Raw genomic sequence first — 16358 nt, forward strand, 5'->3', positions numbered from 1 at the left:
TGAGCTGAGTGACGCCCAGCGCTGGACGGTGAATGAAACTCTGTATCTGATCCATTTGGATCACATGTATGGATGGTAACGTTTGATCATTAAAGCCTATTTTTATATATAACCAAATCTCATTATTTCTCAAGGTAATTTACACTGAGAGGTTCTGGTCGGGTCCTGAACTGGTTAACGAACCTGGTGGTGCAGAGACAGAAGCCAATGAACTCCAACAGCAGCGCAGTTCGTGTCATAACGCTACAATATCTGGATCCTAACAATCAGTGTTTGTAATAATGAAACGTATCAGACATGGAAAACAAGTTTTTATTGAAATTAAACATCTGATCCCCACAAACTCTTTTTGCACATTAAGTTGTCTGGAGTCTTCATAGCGAACCAACACAATGTGTTCACTGAACTGCACAGGTCACTGCACCTGAAATGACAAGTAAAGCTTATTAATATGCTGCTTATTAATCTCTGTTTGGGTTTGTATACTTCTGTGTTTTTGCTGTTCATTTTTTATATCAATTATGTTTTAGTTCACGTTTTGTTTAACTCTTCTTGATTATTTGCTGCTACTGATTTTTGTTAAATCTTTCTCATTCTTGTGTTTCTTTATTTCAGCCCTCATAGTGTTTCTACTTTCTAGTTACTCTATATTTAGTTATTCTTTTATGTCTGAGTTTAATCTTCCTTTGTGACTCTAGTTTGGTTATTTCTTCCCTACCAACAGCTTCCAAGTGGCTGCACAGAAATAACTTAACAAAAGCGATCAAAATTAGACCAGAGGAATAAAGCATCTGTTTTTGTCTCGCATGATTCGGATCAAGCAAATAAAAATATTAAAATAACCAGCAAATACAATATGGAATAAAACAAACATTTACTAAAGAGTAAAAGATACTTAGACCAACCCATTAAAGCTCAATGAACCTTAAACTGCTTAAATGTCATACCATGACATTCCATGGGATTTGACTAGGCCACTTGTCAATCGTTGCTCTTATTTCAGGGCTTTAGGTCACTTTACTGCTTTAAAACTCAATAAAACTGGTTTTACAGCAGTAATTAGTATCAATTAATTTTTAATTTTTAACTAAATTTTTTGTATGAAAACTGCATTTAGCTTTTCCATTTTTCCAAAATTAAAATTTGCTTGTATATAAAGCAAAACCTTTGTTCCCATGTTCAAAAGTTAAACATGGGAGTGGCAGCATCATGCTGTGGGGACGGTATCATGTTTCAGATGGAGGCTGTAAAATTCTTGAGGCCTAGAATTCATAGTTTTGACTCTAGAATAAATCAAACATGGAGGCTTCGGTGTAGTTTCGTTACACGATGACAAAGGCGGCCATCTTGTAAGAAGAAATCCTCGATTTGTTGATGTGTTCTTCATCCTGCCTGACAGAGGGAAACGTAGCTCGTCTGCAACAGAGAATAATGTGAAACTTTTTATAGTTCTGTTTTTCCTTTAAAGGTAAGTAAACAAACCTTTCTGGATGGATAATTCTGCATGCAGCTGCACAGAGAACCGTACAGCCAAGCAACAAACCGAGGTAGAGGGCCGGTCCAATCTCATAGCTGAGGAGTCGTGACTGAAAAGTATATTTGCTCATCATCTTGATGTTCTGACGTAACATGTCACCTTAGCTCAGTTTTGATGGATCTGCTTTGATGTGTAAAACGTCACTTTGTTCATGTATAAACAGTAACCAGCCACGTCTGAGATGCCTGGTGGAGGAGAAAGTCTTGATGACACTTTAAAGACGCCAAATGACAACAACTCTTTCCACACAGGCTTCAGCTGATAGGTTTCTCTCCTGTGTGGACTTTCTGATGACTTTTCAGTTTCCAGAGACTCTAAACCCCTTGCTGCAGTGGCTACAGACATTTGGCTAAGCCAAAGCTTTAACTGAGGTGGTACACCGGGGTAATGTCGCACCTCGTTTATAACTCTTCATCTAGCAAAGTAATGGTGAAATATTATGTCAATCATCACCCAAGACCAAATCTGGGCACATAAAGTAAGTCGTGTTGTATTTTAGAATCATTTTTTGCAGCACACCACAGAATACAGGATGGCACTGGCAACCACAGACTCACAGAACATCCTGATCAAAGTCCAGCAGACATTGAAGGACCTCAGCCGCCTCAGAAAGTAGAGGAGACTTTGGCCCTTCCTGTTCACAGCGTCAGGGTTCTTCATCCCAGCCCAGTTTTTTGTCAATGTGGACTCCCAGATATTTATAGTTCTCCACAATGTCCACAATGCTGGTTCTCCTCCTCAGATCCACCACCAGTTCCTTGGTCTTGGTCACACTGAGCTGCAGCTGGTTCAGCCCACACCATGTGACAAAGTTGCCCACAGCAGCCCTGTACTCCGTCTCATCACCCTCAGTGATACAACCAACCACAGCTGAGGACTTCTGGAGACGACAGGTCTCAGTGCAACAGCTGAAGTCGGATGTTCCACCTACATCTCTGTCAGTTTCTGACCCAGTAGAGCCAGACGGATGGTGCTGAATGCACTGGAGAATCAAAAACATAATTCTCTCTGGCTGGTCCAGGTGAGCGTATACACGGTTCAGCAGGAAGATGATGGCATCCTCAACTCCAAGTTTGGGCTGGTAGAATAACTGCAAGGGGTCTAAGTGTGGTTGGACCAGAGTCCGGAGCGGCTCCAGGACGAGTCTCTCCAGGGTCTTCATGATGTGGGAGGTCAGCGCCACAGGCCTGGAGTCCTTGGAGTCACAGGGACGCTGCGTCTTTGGTACCGGAACAATGCAGGATGTTTTCCACGTCACAGGGATCCTCTGTAGGCGAAGGCTCATGTTGAAGACATGTGCTCTGTCTCCCTCTGCTGGACTGGAAGGTGTACTGCATGTAGTCTCATTATTCACATTAGAAACCTTTTAATTTTTATTAATATTAGTGGTAAATAATTGCAGTAAACTGTAATAAACTTATACAGGTTGACATATGGCCAGACTTTTTATTGTAGGTTATCTGTAACAGGTTAATATAACAAATAATCACCAGATCAGCCAACATTGTATTGATGTAAAGTCAAGCAGAAAGGCCTGAGTTTTTCACATCTTGATGTTAGAAGGATTTTTAGCTGCAGATGCACGAAGCCATTAATCCCAACAAACCTGATAATTTTATCTGTTTTTACTGGTTTTAGTTTTGCTGTTTCAGATTAAAAAGAGACATTCATGAAATATAATAATTTGTTCCCATGAAGCAGCTGACACATTAGTTTGCATGAAATTCTTCTAAATGAAGAAAAACATAAAATAACTTCATGTTTGGATTGAAAGCAGCTCATTAGAACAAATAATAATGTAGCAAACAAAATGAAATAAATTATTTTCTGGATTTCTGACCAGAAGGTGAAGTTGAAATAATAAATATATGTTGTTGCTAATTCTGCTTATCTTGGATTTTTGTGTTAATTTATTTTGTTTACCAGTCAACAGTGCAGTGCAGATGGTTGGACGCATGTTGTGATGGTAAAATTGTTTTAGTTTTCTAATCCTTGATAAATAAAACGGAAACAGCAAAAGTTCATGAACTCACTGTAAGATTTTGGTTGAAAAACAAAATACACTTTTATTAGCTACTAATATATTTATTAAGCTTTCAATCATCTGACAATAATTTATTTACATCAAGTTGTTGTAAATAATAAACAACGTTCAAAACATTACAGTGGAAAAGACAGAAAAAATGAAAAAGTCCCCAGATGATCAGATCATCTCCAGTTTCCTGATTAAAAACAGATTTTAAAAATGATATTAAGAAATTCATCAAACTATCAATCATAAAACCAATCAATCATCTGATCAATAATGTTTCATTTGGACTTTTTGTTCTTTATGCTGAGATCATCAGAGCTGCTGTTTGATCACTGAGATCTTCATCGGTAGAATCTTTAATGTATTAAGAGTGCAGAAGTATGGAAACATCTTGTCAGTGAAGGTGTGTGTGAAGGTGTGTATGTGTGTGTTAGTATCCAGATCAGAGAAGGACAGCTTTCCTCTGTCCCAGTCCAGATTCACTCTGATCCTCTGGAGATTCTTCTGGACTGAGAGACGAGTGAAAGGAGCTGATGGAGAACATGCTGAGTATATATCTGAAGAGAACCATATGTAGAACAATCCAGACTTTATGCCTCCCTTCCTCTTAACAGACTCTTCTATCACACCAAGTTCCCAGGCTTCACTGTCTCCAACATCAACATCCCAGCTGTGGTTCCCTGAGTTAAAACCTTCAGAACTCAGGACAGAACACCACCAATCAAATCTCTCTGGATTATCAGGAAGCTGCTGTTTCTCTCCTCCAGTCAAACTGGTCAGATCTTCAGACAGATGAAGTTTTTTACCAGCCGTGTTTGGGTCCAGAACCAGAGAAGTGTAGGTCACCATGTTCTCCATGTTGCTCCAGATGTTGAAGGCCAGGTTGCCCAGATGTTTGGCCTGGTCTATCAGAGCTCCTGAGGGCAGCTGTGGATCCTCCAGCAGGGGGCAGCGCTGGACTCTTTCCACTGCAGCCTTGTAGTTGTGCAGGAATGAGACGTCTTCAGCTCTCAGCTCCTCCTCTGTGGCTCTGACTGTGTCTGAAAGAGCTGCTATCTCTCTGCTCAGAGCCTCCATCTTCTCCTTCATCATCCCTCTCTTCTGCTCCTCTTCCTCCCTCAGTGCAGCCAGCCTGGCCTCCTCTTCCTCTGCTAGAAACTGATGAAGCTGTTTAAACTGCTCCATAATCTGCCTCTCTGTGTGTCGGGCCTGGACCTTCAGGTGTTCTGCTGTCTGATCAAACTCCTCCTGAACTTTCTTCCTGAGCTCCAGCTTCTTCTTTAAAGGCTCCAGAGTTTCCTGAAGGTTCTTCTTGTGTTGCTGAGCAGCTTCATCAATGGGTCTGAATCTGTGATTGGTGTGTTTTTCTGAATCTCTGCAGACGAGACAAACTGGCTGCTGATGGTCCAGACAGAAGAGTTTGAGTTTCTCAGAGTGCAGAGAGCAGAGATCCTCTGAAGCTCTCTGCTCTCTCTGCTGTAAGAAAGACTCACACAGATTCTTCAGAACCAGACTTATAGGTGGAAGATCTCTTGAAGATCTCCTCTTACAAACTGGACACTCTTTTACTGGTTTCTCTCTCCACCAGTTCTGCAGACACTCCTTACAGAAGCTGTGGCTACATGACAGAACAACCGGATCCTTAAAGACGTCCTGACAGACCGAACAGCGGAGATCCTCCTCTAACCTGGAAGCCATTTTGTCTCTGAGTGAAGCTGAAAACACAGCAGACAGAAAGTTAAACCAGGAAGTCAGTTTCCCTCCTGCAGAAACTTTATTCTCTTACTTTCACTTTGATTTCTTTGTTTTTCCTCCAGCAGCAGTCTGTGTTCCAGCGTCTGGTTCCTCAGTTTTCTCCCTGGTTGCCTGAGTCGGTAGCTTAGTGGAAGGCAGGTGACACAGATGATCCTGGGTGTTTTCTTTATGAGTTATTTTCTCTCTGGACTATTTCCTGTTTTTTTCCCCAATGGTTCCTGTTTCAATTCTGGACTTGAGGCAAAGATGTGGCGCCCTCTGGTGGATTTCCTGTAAATCTGTGGTTTTTGACAAAACACTTTAGTCCTGAGATGAAGATGATGTTTGATGTGAAGGGAACTTTTCCTTCTAGTAAAGAATCTGGTTCAGAATAAGAAATGTTTTGATGCAAATTTGATTAATTTTCTGACATTTTTATATTATGGCTAAAAACTGAGATGCTGTAATTGCAGAAAATACTGTAAATGTAAACCAAAGTAATGTTAAGAAATTCAGAAAATTAAAATAAAAGCCTTAAAAGTATAATAGAAACCCAGTATTGATAATCCTCCATTGTTGATGGAGGATTATCAACAACACTTTCATGTTGTTTCAAATACTTAGAAACAGGTTTTATTGCACCTCCATGCATTGATTTGTTCTTGGATGGTTCAGAGTCACTGAAGGTCATCATGATGTAGAGCTGAGTATCATCTGCATAGCTACTCTAGCTAATCTTATTTAGCTAACCTGAGCTAACAGGATCACGTATGTTTTAAATAAGAGGAGCCCCAAGATGGAGCACTGAGGGACCCCACATGTGATTTTTGTCAACTCTGATAAAAACGTACTTTTTGACAAAAAGAAATTTCTGTTGATGTGATATTTTATTGTAAACTGATTGATTACCAATACAAACACTTCAGAAACATGTTGATTATTTTAGGTTTTTATACATTTCTAAGTTATGGTTCTGAACCCTCTCTGGGCTCGTTTTACCGTTCCAGCCGTTTGATAATGTTGCTAAATGCAGCGATGCAGGAGGTCTCAGGTTATCCGACACTCAAAGCCGAGCGCTAAGCGATAAAGAGATCAGCTGAATTTATTTATGGCTTCCTGTCCAAGGTGGGAGTCATCATGGCGGCCACAGACTCCACACCTGATTGATCACTTTCTGCTCCCACAGCCTCATTTTCCACCAGGTGTCACAAGTTGATCCGACTTCTGTCTTATTGGGCCTCAGCTTTCATCCCTGCTTACCTCTAATCATTCACCTTTCTGCATATCACTGTTTTGGTGCAACGCTGTGTAACAAAGTCATCATTTTGAAGTTTGAATCCAGATTTCCACTGTATCTGAAGCATTGTCCTGTTCTTCTGAACATTTTTGGTTCCCCGTGTGAAACATTGAAATTAACATACAGTGGGGAAAAAAGTATTTAGTCAGCCACCAATTGTACAAGTTCTCCCACTTATGGAGATGAGAGAGGAATTTATTTGCAAATTATGGTGAAAAATAGATATTTGGTCAATAAAAAAAGTGAATCTCAATACTTTGTTATATATTTTTTGTTGGGAATGACAGAGGTCAGAGGTCAAACGTTTTCTGTAAGTCTTCACAAGGTTGGCACAAACTGTAGCTGGTATTTATACCTCATTATTCTGGAGCCTCTAACTGGTTTCATCTTTTATAATTACTTTTCTAATGAGAAATCACAAACAATAAGTTGTTAATTATCTGACATTTTCTGGCTTCTTTAATGTCTTATTTACACAATTTGTCTTATTTGTGTTTAGAGGGAATGTGGTTTCTGCTTCACACTGGATGATCTTATAAAAAACATTTCTCAGTTTAAATCCAGCCCTGCTGTTTATAACCTACCAGCTAACAGCAGTTATTATCCTGCTGAATTATTGTGAGGTTTGATTTTACTGTTAAATGGAGAGAAAAGAAACCAAACATTTGACATTTGTCTATTTTTTTATGAATTTATGGCAGTTTTTAAACATAAACCCTGGAAAAGATGGATGGATGGATTGATTGATTCTCAAGGGCAAATTGTTTTTTGTTTACAAGCTACTTCTTCTGAGGTTTTAAATTTCCATAATACAAATATAGGAACCAAGGAACATTTAAATCCTGGATGAGAAAGTAACAGGTGGCACCACTAGGTGTCGCTCTCTCTACCTGAGCCTGAGCCTCCATAAAAGGGAAGCTGGAAGGATGGTGGCCAAGGATCAGTTTCCTGTGTGTGAGACCAGCTGTGTGTTGGGCCCACGCTGTTTGCTGGCTGTGGTAGGTTGGGGGAAACTGGTATAAAGTGATTATTTTAAGTAAGTTGTGCTGATATGGTGTTTTTATACAGGACTGCATTGTTGATGGTGTTCAGCTGGTAGCGTTACCTGGGCGTGGTTGTTCGACGCCGCAGGTAGGTTTTATACATTGGTCTTTTTTAATCTGAATGAATTGTGTGTTTATATTTTGTTTTTATTTGCTAGGGTTGCACCAGATCGGCTACACCAAGGTTTGATCTGAGAGTGTTGATTTATGCGATGCAGGTAGGCAGTGTTTTAATGTGTTTTAGGTTGATTTGATTAAAATGATTTAATAAGCATTTAGTAATTTCTGTGTTTTTGTTTTACAGTTTTTGCACTGCCTCCTGCTGTGTTTTAGCGTTTATTTTCCGTTTTTGTTAGTCCGCCCAGTTAGGATTGTTTTTCTTCTTGTAGTACTTGTGAGGGCGGGCTAACAACCTTTCATTTATTTAGTTTGTTTTGTTTTTTGTTTGTTTTGGGGCACTTCCCTGAATACTTACATCCTGTTTGGTGTGATCCCCATGTCGGGCTGACAACGAACGGATAAAGCTAGCGGGGAATCATTTTCATGTATGCAACAATAAATATTAATAATTCACTTAAATCCGGTTGTTGTTTATTGCGCTTTGGCTGGAAGCAGCTATAACAAAAGAAAACGATCTTTCCTGATGACAAAGAAACAAAAGATTTTTAAAATCATATAAGGAAATCTGATTTTAATGAGAACATTAATATTTATGTCTCTAAAACACATCAGATCCCTGATAAACTTTCACCACTAATGGGTTTAATTTACTGTCTCCATCTAAATCTTTAACTAACAAGCTCCTATTTGTTGCTGAAAAGATATTTGTAAGTTAGTTTTGTTTTATTCCAAATGTACTAAGATATTTCCGCTATATTAGAAGAAATTATTTGGTAATATTTTGTGTTTTTGCAGTGCAACATTTCAATAAGTCATTTTAACTTCTATTTTATAATAAGAATTAGATTTTGATCAATATTTATTTATTTTTGCATTTTTTTCTCAGCTTCCCTCCAACTTTCTGAAGCCCTGTGGCGCCCTCTGGTGGCCCAACCTTTAAAACCTCTGGCCTTAAAACAACTGCTCTTTAACCTCCAGTATGAAGCTGTTTGTGAGATAAATTACTGAGTGGTTTTATTTTTTGGAGCATTCTCTGTTAACCTCCCAGTAGAAGACCAGTTCCTGAATCACTCTGACCAGTTCAGACCAGATCCAAAATCCCTTAAATCTTCTTTCTTTCTTATTCTAATCCAGACTTTGAGCTTCAGCTGCTGGTTTTCACCACATAGTGATACCCACAATGCATTGCAATGCTGCCATGTGATTAAATTAAATTCAGAAATACTTTATTGATCCGAAAGGCAAATTAAATGTTGTAACTCATATTAATTCAAATGGCTGTTGGCAGGAAAGAGCTCCTGTAGCAGTCTGTGTTACAGCGAATATGAAGAAGCCTCTGACTAAAGACATTGTAGTCAGAGGCCATTTTTATTTATTTTTTTAAATCCTGAATTTATGGTGATTTAATACCATGTTGATGCTAATTTTAGCTGAAATTATCTAAAATTAGCTAATTTAGCCTGGATTTGATCTTATTTGATACTGAATCTGATTTTATCAGATTATTATGTTCATTTTGTCCCTGTCTAGTTAAAGTTTTAATCTGGTTTCATCCTGATTTTGTAACGGTTTAAAATCCCAACATAATGAAGGTTTTTTTCTGGTCTTACACTGTGTGTTTTTAAAGCATTTAACCCTTTAAGTTTCTCCAAAACATAACAGAGGCAGCAGAAGATTTGGTAGCACTTTATAATAACTACACCTCATTTAGCCTTATTTAACATTAATAAATAGTTAATTAACCTTGAAAATCTCATTAATTAAGGATGAGTCATACTTAATAAGCTATAAATGAATAGATTTCCTAAAGTTTTACTCATAATGACCAATTATTCCCAAAATAATTTACTTATTCATGCCTAATAACTCATGAACTAATTATTCTATATACTGTGTTTAGATTTGCAAATGGTGAAATAAATGTACTTTTACAACATGTGCTACAAATAATAGTTATGTTCTGACATTTTTGAAAGGTCAACAAAAAACATATTTCAGTCAGTTACAGTAATTTGACATCTGACATGTAAATGACTGGATAAAACATTTTATAGTCAACATATAACATATGTTATATTTTGAACACGCAACAAAATATCTGCATATCCTGAATCATAAGACACTCAACTTACAGAAATTGTGCAAAAACATTTCTGGTTAGAAATAAAATGAGATCCTTCAAATAATACAAATATAACAACAATGATTAAAAAGTGTATTTATTTTAAAGAACTACAGAAGATTAAATTTTTTCCCACATAAATGATTTATTTATTTTTTACCATTTTTCTTTTTCCCAACTTAAATCAGTGCCAACAATCATCCTTGGTCCTCCAGAGAAAGATCGGTGCTGCTGCTGCTTAGCTCTCCTCCACCAGCTTCCTGGTTTCTATGGCAACGCTTCAGTTTAGTATTGATTTTATCATCCAAACAATTGCCAGAGCAACAACAAGGCATGGAGATGGAAGAAGAAGTTCTTAACTTTCAGATCCGGAGCTCAGCAACACAAACCGACGTGACGAGGAAAATGTTCTTCCTGTTAGAGAACCAGAGGAAACGAGCCGAGAGAAGACCGAGGAGAAACCTGATTAACACGCGCAGAGATGGAAACGTCATTAAAAACATGGAGACAAGGATGAGGAAGTAATTTAGCCGAGGAGAAGAACTCTGGAAGCCTCTGCTGCACTGTAAAAAATTTAAAAAATTAAAATGTCTTTACAGGAAAACTGTTGTAGCTGTGAAAATGACAGATGTTAACTAATTAACTCTACTAGAAAAATATGTACATTATTTTACAGTCACCAACATCACAGCTGAATTACATTAATGAAAATTTAAGGTTAATCTCTATATAACAAATACAACATAAAGTTTTAAAGTGACCTTTATGTTTTGTGTTTTGAAAAACAGACAAAAAGCAAAAACCAGTTTATTCAGTGTTTGAATGTCATATTGACAGATTTTTCTATTGACTGTTACAATATTTTCATTATTTTTGTAGCTTTAATAAATAAAGTTGATTACACTCACATATTGTTGCTGTAAAATAATAAAAAAAACATTTTGTTTGACAGCATTTTTACAGTATTTTCCTGTTGAGTTTTTTTGTGAACTTCACTGCCGGTTTTTTACAGTGTGCTCTGGGAGAAAACCTAAGAAGAGGATTGCCCAAAGCAACAAAAACCTGTTTTAAGTTTTAACATTCATGTTCCTGCCGTCTGCATTTTGTTCTGTGGTTCTGAGTCACACAGAGCAGAAAACAAAAAGTCAACGATAAAAACGACCAACAAGAACTAAAAACCTTCTTTTTATCATCAACATGCTGCATTTTGGCTCTAATTTCACTGAAATACATTCTTAACCTAATTGATGGCCCTTTGCCTGCTGACACCATTTAATAAAACATAAATGAAGCGATTTCAGGCCAACCTGAGTTTATGTTTCATAACCAGAGCTTCTGTGGACGGCGGATTTGTTCCTCTATAATATTTCAAGAATCATGTTGACAAAGTCCATCAGAGTTTTTACCTGAACTTTGACCTTCCTTTCATCATTCATCATGTTTTTCTAGTTGCACAGGAGATGAAATGAAAGTTACTCTGGAATGAAGCTAAATAACAACCAGAAAGTCAAAGTTGATCCTAATCCGGCTCATCGCTGAGCTCCTTCCTTTGCTTCTTGTTTTTGTGGAGCTACTGGGTCTTCATTCCCCACAGGATCCATTTAGACGCCTTGTTTTGATTTCTTCACATCTCTCCATCTTTAAAGGCCTGAGGGCGGCGTTCCTCCACTCTGACCAATAAAATCAAGTCTTCTTCCATCAGAAGGAGTGAGAGGAAACATTAATGCATCATTTACTGATGATGTTTAATCTGAAGCATCAATGAAAAGAAACTTGATCATTTTATCTGTTTTTATTGGTTTTATTTTTGCTGTTCCAGGTTAACAAGAGACATTCATGAACAACAAACATTTGTTCCCATAAACCAGCTGATATATTTGTTTACATGAAATTCTTCCAAAATTAACAAGAAAAAAAAATCTTCAGGTTTTAAACGGCTAATAATCTACAACATTATGAAAACAATAATTATTCAACCAGAAGGAAACATATTGCTATGTGGATACATGTTGTGATAGTTTTCATTTTCTAATCTTTCACAAGTAAAATTGAAAGAGCAAGTTTTCAATAACCAAAATAATAATTTATTTACATCAAGTTGTTGTAAATAATAAACAACATTTAAAACATTACAGTGGAAAAAACAGAAAAAATGAAAAAGTCCCCAGATGATCAGATCATCTCCAGTTTCCTGATTAAAAACAGATTTTAAAAATGATATTAAGAAATTCACCAAACCATCAAACTATCAATCATAAAACCAATCAATCATCTGATCAATAATGTTTCATTTGGACTTTTTGTTCTTCATGCTGAGATCATCAGAGCTGCTGTTTGATCACTGAGATCTTCATCGGTAGAATCTTTACTGTACCATTAGTATGGAAAAATGGAATCACCTTGTCAGTGAAGGTGTGTGTGAAGGTGTGTATGTGTGTATTAGTATCCAGATCAGAGAAGGACAGCTTTCCTCTGTCCCAGTCCAGATTCACTCTGATCCTCTGGAGATTCTTCTGGACTGAGAGACAAGTTGGAGAAGCTGGTGGAGACCATGCTGAGTAGTCATGATAACAGAACTGTAAAAACAACCATCCAGACAGCATGCTTCCCTTCCTCTGAACAGACTCTTCTAACACACCAAGTCTCCATATGTCATTGCCTCCAACATCAACATCCCAGCTGTGGTTCCCTGAGTTAAAACCCTCAGAACTCAGAGAAGCCCACAGTAAATCAAATCTCTCTGGATTATCAGGAAGCTGCTGATAATCTCCATAAGTCAAACTGGTCAGATCTTCAGACAGATGGAGTCCTGGACCAGCCGTGTTTGGGTCCAGAACCAGATGAGTGTAGGTCACCATGTTCTCCATGTTGCTCCAGATGTTGAAGGCCAGGTTGCCCAGATGTTTGGCCTGGTCTATCAGAGCTCCTGAGGGCAGCTGTGGATCCTCCAGCAGGGGGCAGCGCTGGACTCTTTCCACTGCAGCCTTGTAGTTGTGCAGGAATGAGACGTCTTCAGCTCTCAGCTCCTCCTCTGTGGCTCTGACTGTGTCTGAAAGAGCTGCTATCTCTCTGCTCAGAGCCTCCATCTTCTCCTTCATCATCCCTCTCTTCTGCTCCTCTTCCTCCCTCAGTGCAGCCAGCCTGGCCTCCTCTTCCTCTGCTAGAAACCGATGAAGCTGCTTAAACTGCTCCATAATCTGCCTCTCTGTGTGTCGGGCCTGGACCTTCAGGTGTTCTGCTGTCTGATCAAACTCCTTCTGAACTTTCTTCCTGAGCTCCAGCTTCTTCTTTAAAGTCTCCAGAGTTTCCTGAAGGTTCTTCTTGTGTTGCTGAACAACTTCATTGATGGGTCTGAATCTGTGATTGGTGTGTTTTTCTGAAACTCTGCAGGTGAGATACCCTGGCTGCTGATGGTCCAGACAGAAGAGTTTGAGTTTCTCAGAGAGCAGAGAGCAGAGATGAACTGAAGCTCTCAGCTCTCTCTGCTGTAAGAAAGACTCACACAGATTCTTCAGAACCAGATTTATAGGTGGAAGATCTTTAGAAGATCTCCTCTTACAAACTGGACACTCTCTTGATGGTTTCTCTTTCCACCAGTTCTTCAGACACTCCTTACAGAAGCTGTGGCTACATGACAGAACAACCGGATCCTTAAAGACGTCCTGACAGACCGAACAGCAGAGATCCTCCTCTAACCTGGAAGCCATTTTGTCTCTGAGTGAAGCTGAAAACACAGCAGACAGAAAGTTAAACCAGGAAGTCAGTTTCCCTCCTGCAGAAACTTTATTCTCTTACTTTCACTTTGAGTTCCTTGTGTTTCCTCCAGCAGCAGTCTGTGTTCCAGCGTCTGGTTCCTCAGTTTTCTCTCTTTTCTCCTTGTTCAGTTCAGTCTGTCCTCAGTCGGTGATGAAGGTGACCCTGAGCGTTTCCTCAATTAGTTTCTCTTTTAACTATTTCCTGTTTTTTTTTACCGTCTTGAGCCTCACATGTGGCGCCCTCTAGAGGATTTTCTGTCAATCTGAAGATATAGAAAAACATGAGAAACACTGTAAATGTGAGTTTAGCTGCGGTTTTTGTTTTTAAGTAAAGAATTATCATAAAAGAACCTGAAAGAGTCCAGATCAACCTGAACCAGATGACCTCTCTGTACAATATGAGTAATACCTAAAAAAAAGAACCTATTATGCAAATTTCACATTTTGTACGTTTTTATTCTTCCATTTGGGTCTCAACTGCTCCTGAAAACAATTGAACTGCTTAAGAACCAACCGAGCCATTTTTTGACTACAAGCCAGTGTTTTTGGTGTCTGGAAAATGAGCCGTTTCAAAAACCTCTATTGTTAAGTCACAATCAATGAGCACTGCCCCGTTACCTAGCAACTGCAGCAGAGTTCTGCAAGGTTACCAAGCAACCGTACCTGATCTCCAGCAAGTTTGGTCAGCTGGTTTTACCGTTGTATGCTGTGTACAATGGCTTCTGGAAAAGACAAGGTTTTGGTTGTTCCCTTACCCTCCAATAACAACTTGCTATATTTTTGTTGGTTGTGCAGGAGGCTCCACTTCTACTTTTCAAAATGTGCAGATCTGTTTGCAGCTATTTTCACATGCGAGTGTAAAAGTTGAGTTGGGGAGGCGTGGCCAGCAGCTGCTATTTTTAGATTTAAAGTGACAAGACACCATAAAACAGCTAAAATGTCATTATTTGTGAATGACTTTGTGCAAGAAAAATATCCTAACTTGTTCAAGGAATCATGATAGATCACCTCTAAATTATGTGTGAGATGTTTAGTGACACTAAAATATAGAATAAAAACCTTCATTTACATGACAGTTGTTGCTGTGTTTGCTACTTTGTGTTAGATTCTTATTGATAACCAGGCCAGAGGGATCGCCAGCCTCAACGTTGGGCTTTCACCTGGAGAAACAACTATCTGAACGTCCCTCTGATAATCCAAACAGACATGAAGCCCTTTATCTTCACAATATTTAGCTAAAATCTGTTAGGAAAGGGTCTCATAATGGGATATGCTGTTGGTTTTTAAAAACAAGAAAAAATTGCCTTCAGTTTTTGTGTTTTGGCTCAAAGTTTCACAATATTGTGGTTAAAGATGTTGGTGAAACGTCTGAGGAAGACAGAAAACATGTTTGATTTAAATTCAGTACAGTACAGCGAACACATCTGATGACAGGCTGATAAAGTCCCCAGTTTAGAGTTAAAATTCAATAGTTTGTAACATTTTAAAGAGGAACTTAAACCAAAATACCAGAAAAAAACTCCCAACCGTTCCTGAAATATGGAAGATACTGGAGTGTTTTAGAGTATCAATTAAATAAAAACAGGACTAGTGGGTTTTATTTAGGTTTTATTAAAAGGCCATGTTGAAATGTTTTATACCCTTCTCAGTGATCACAGCAGGCTGATTTCTTTTGTATGAAAGCAGTCAAACTTTTCTTTAATGGCTGTTCAGCTTTTTGCATGTTGTTGATATTTTGAATCTTTCTCTTTAACGATAAGCTTCAAATCTTTGAGGTCAGAATCATATTTATCTGAATCCATCAGATTCAAGTCAGGACTTGAACACTAACATCACTTCCAATCATAAGAAACATTTTTTGTAAAATTAAAAGATGATGTTTTGCCTATTCCCTCAGAATAAATTGTGGATTCTCAGTGCAGAATTAGTACTTTGACTGAACAAATTCAGGCATTTATAGCTGCAGTGTGTAACTTTTATTAAAAAATACGTTTTTACATATTTGTGAAAAACGTCACCATGTCATGACTGTACGGCACGAGACAGATAATCTGTGCAGAGATCCAACTCCTCCATGAGCTACTATTGAGGTTTGAAGAAATACACCAGGTTGGTGTAGCGCTTTAGCATTAGTTTAGGCTAAAGGCCTTAGTGTAGCATTTTAGTGTTAGCAACTGCTAAATATCATGTTGGTGTAGCGCTTTACAGCTAGCTACTGATAAATACTGTGTTAGCTAGTGCTAAATATCATGTTGGTGTAGCGCTTTAGAGCTAGCTACTGATAAATACTGTGTTAGCTACTGCTAAATATCATGTTGGAGTAGTGCTCTAGCATTAGCTAGTGCTAAATACCGTGTTAGCTGCTGCTAAATATCATGTTGGAGTGGTGCTTTAGCATTAGCTAGTGCTAAATAAAGTGTTAGCTACTGCTAAATATCATGTTGGAGTAGTGCTCTAGCATTAGCTAGTGCTAAATACCGTGTTAGCTACTGCTACATATCATGTTGGAGTGGTGCTTTAGCATTAGCTAGTGCTAAGTAAAGTGTTAGCTACTGCTACATATCATGTTGGAGTAGTGCTTTAGCATTAGCTAGCGCTAAATACTGGGTTGGTGAATCACTTTAGCGTTAGTGGAATTAATGTTTATGATTTGTTCTTTAGGGTTTTTAATTAGCGCTGCCTCCAAACTGGAAATGAATTTATAAAGTCCTGGAAGTT

The 16358-nt window shown here is 38.4% G+C and overlaps 1 protein-coding gene across 2 annotated transcripts; it reads right to left on the reverse strand.

Moving 5' to 3' along the window:
* Window positions 1-3647: 3647 nt before the first annotated feature.
* Window positions 3648-13823, reverse strand: LOC111609435 (nuclear factor 7, brain-like). Of its 2 annotated transcripts, XM_023337909.1 has the most exons (3): window positions 13681-13823; window positions 12587-13609; window positions 3648-4261 (listed from the first exon to the last, which is right to left on the reverse strand). In XM_023337909.1, exons 2-3 carry the CDS (start codon window positions 13590-13592, stop codon window positions 3882-3884), a joined length of 1386 nt encoding a protein of 461 aa, XP_023193677.1. In that variant the 5' UTR covers window positions 13593-13609; window positions 13681-13823; the 3' UTR covers window positions 3648-3881. The 2 variants fall into 2 exon arrangements, with proteins under 2 accessions (XP_023193677.1, XP_023193676.1); XM_023337908.1 differs by lacking the exons at window positions 12587-13609; window positions 13681-13823 and adding an exon at window positions 5356-5502 and having other exon boundaries at window positions 3655-5284.
* Window positions 13824-16358: the final 2535 nt, after the last annotated feature.

Source organism: Xiphophorus maculatus, chromosome 8 (genome assembly GCF_002775205.1).
Source record: "Xiphophorus maculatus strain JP 163 A chromosome 8, X_maculatus-5.0-male, whole genome shotgun sequence".
Classification (NCBI taxonomy): Eukaryota; Metazoa; Chordata; class Actinopteri; order Cyprinodontiformes; family Poeciliidae; genus Xiphophorus; species Xiphophorus maculatus.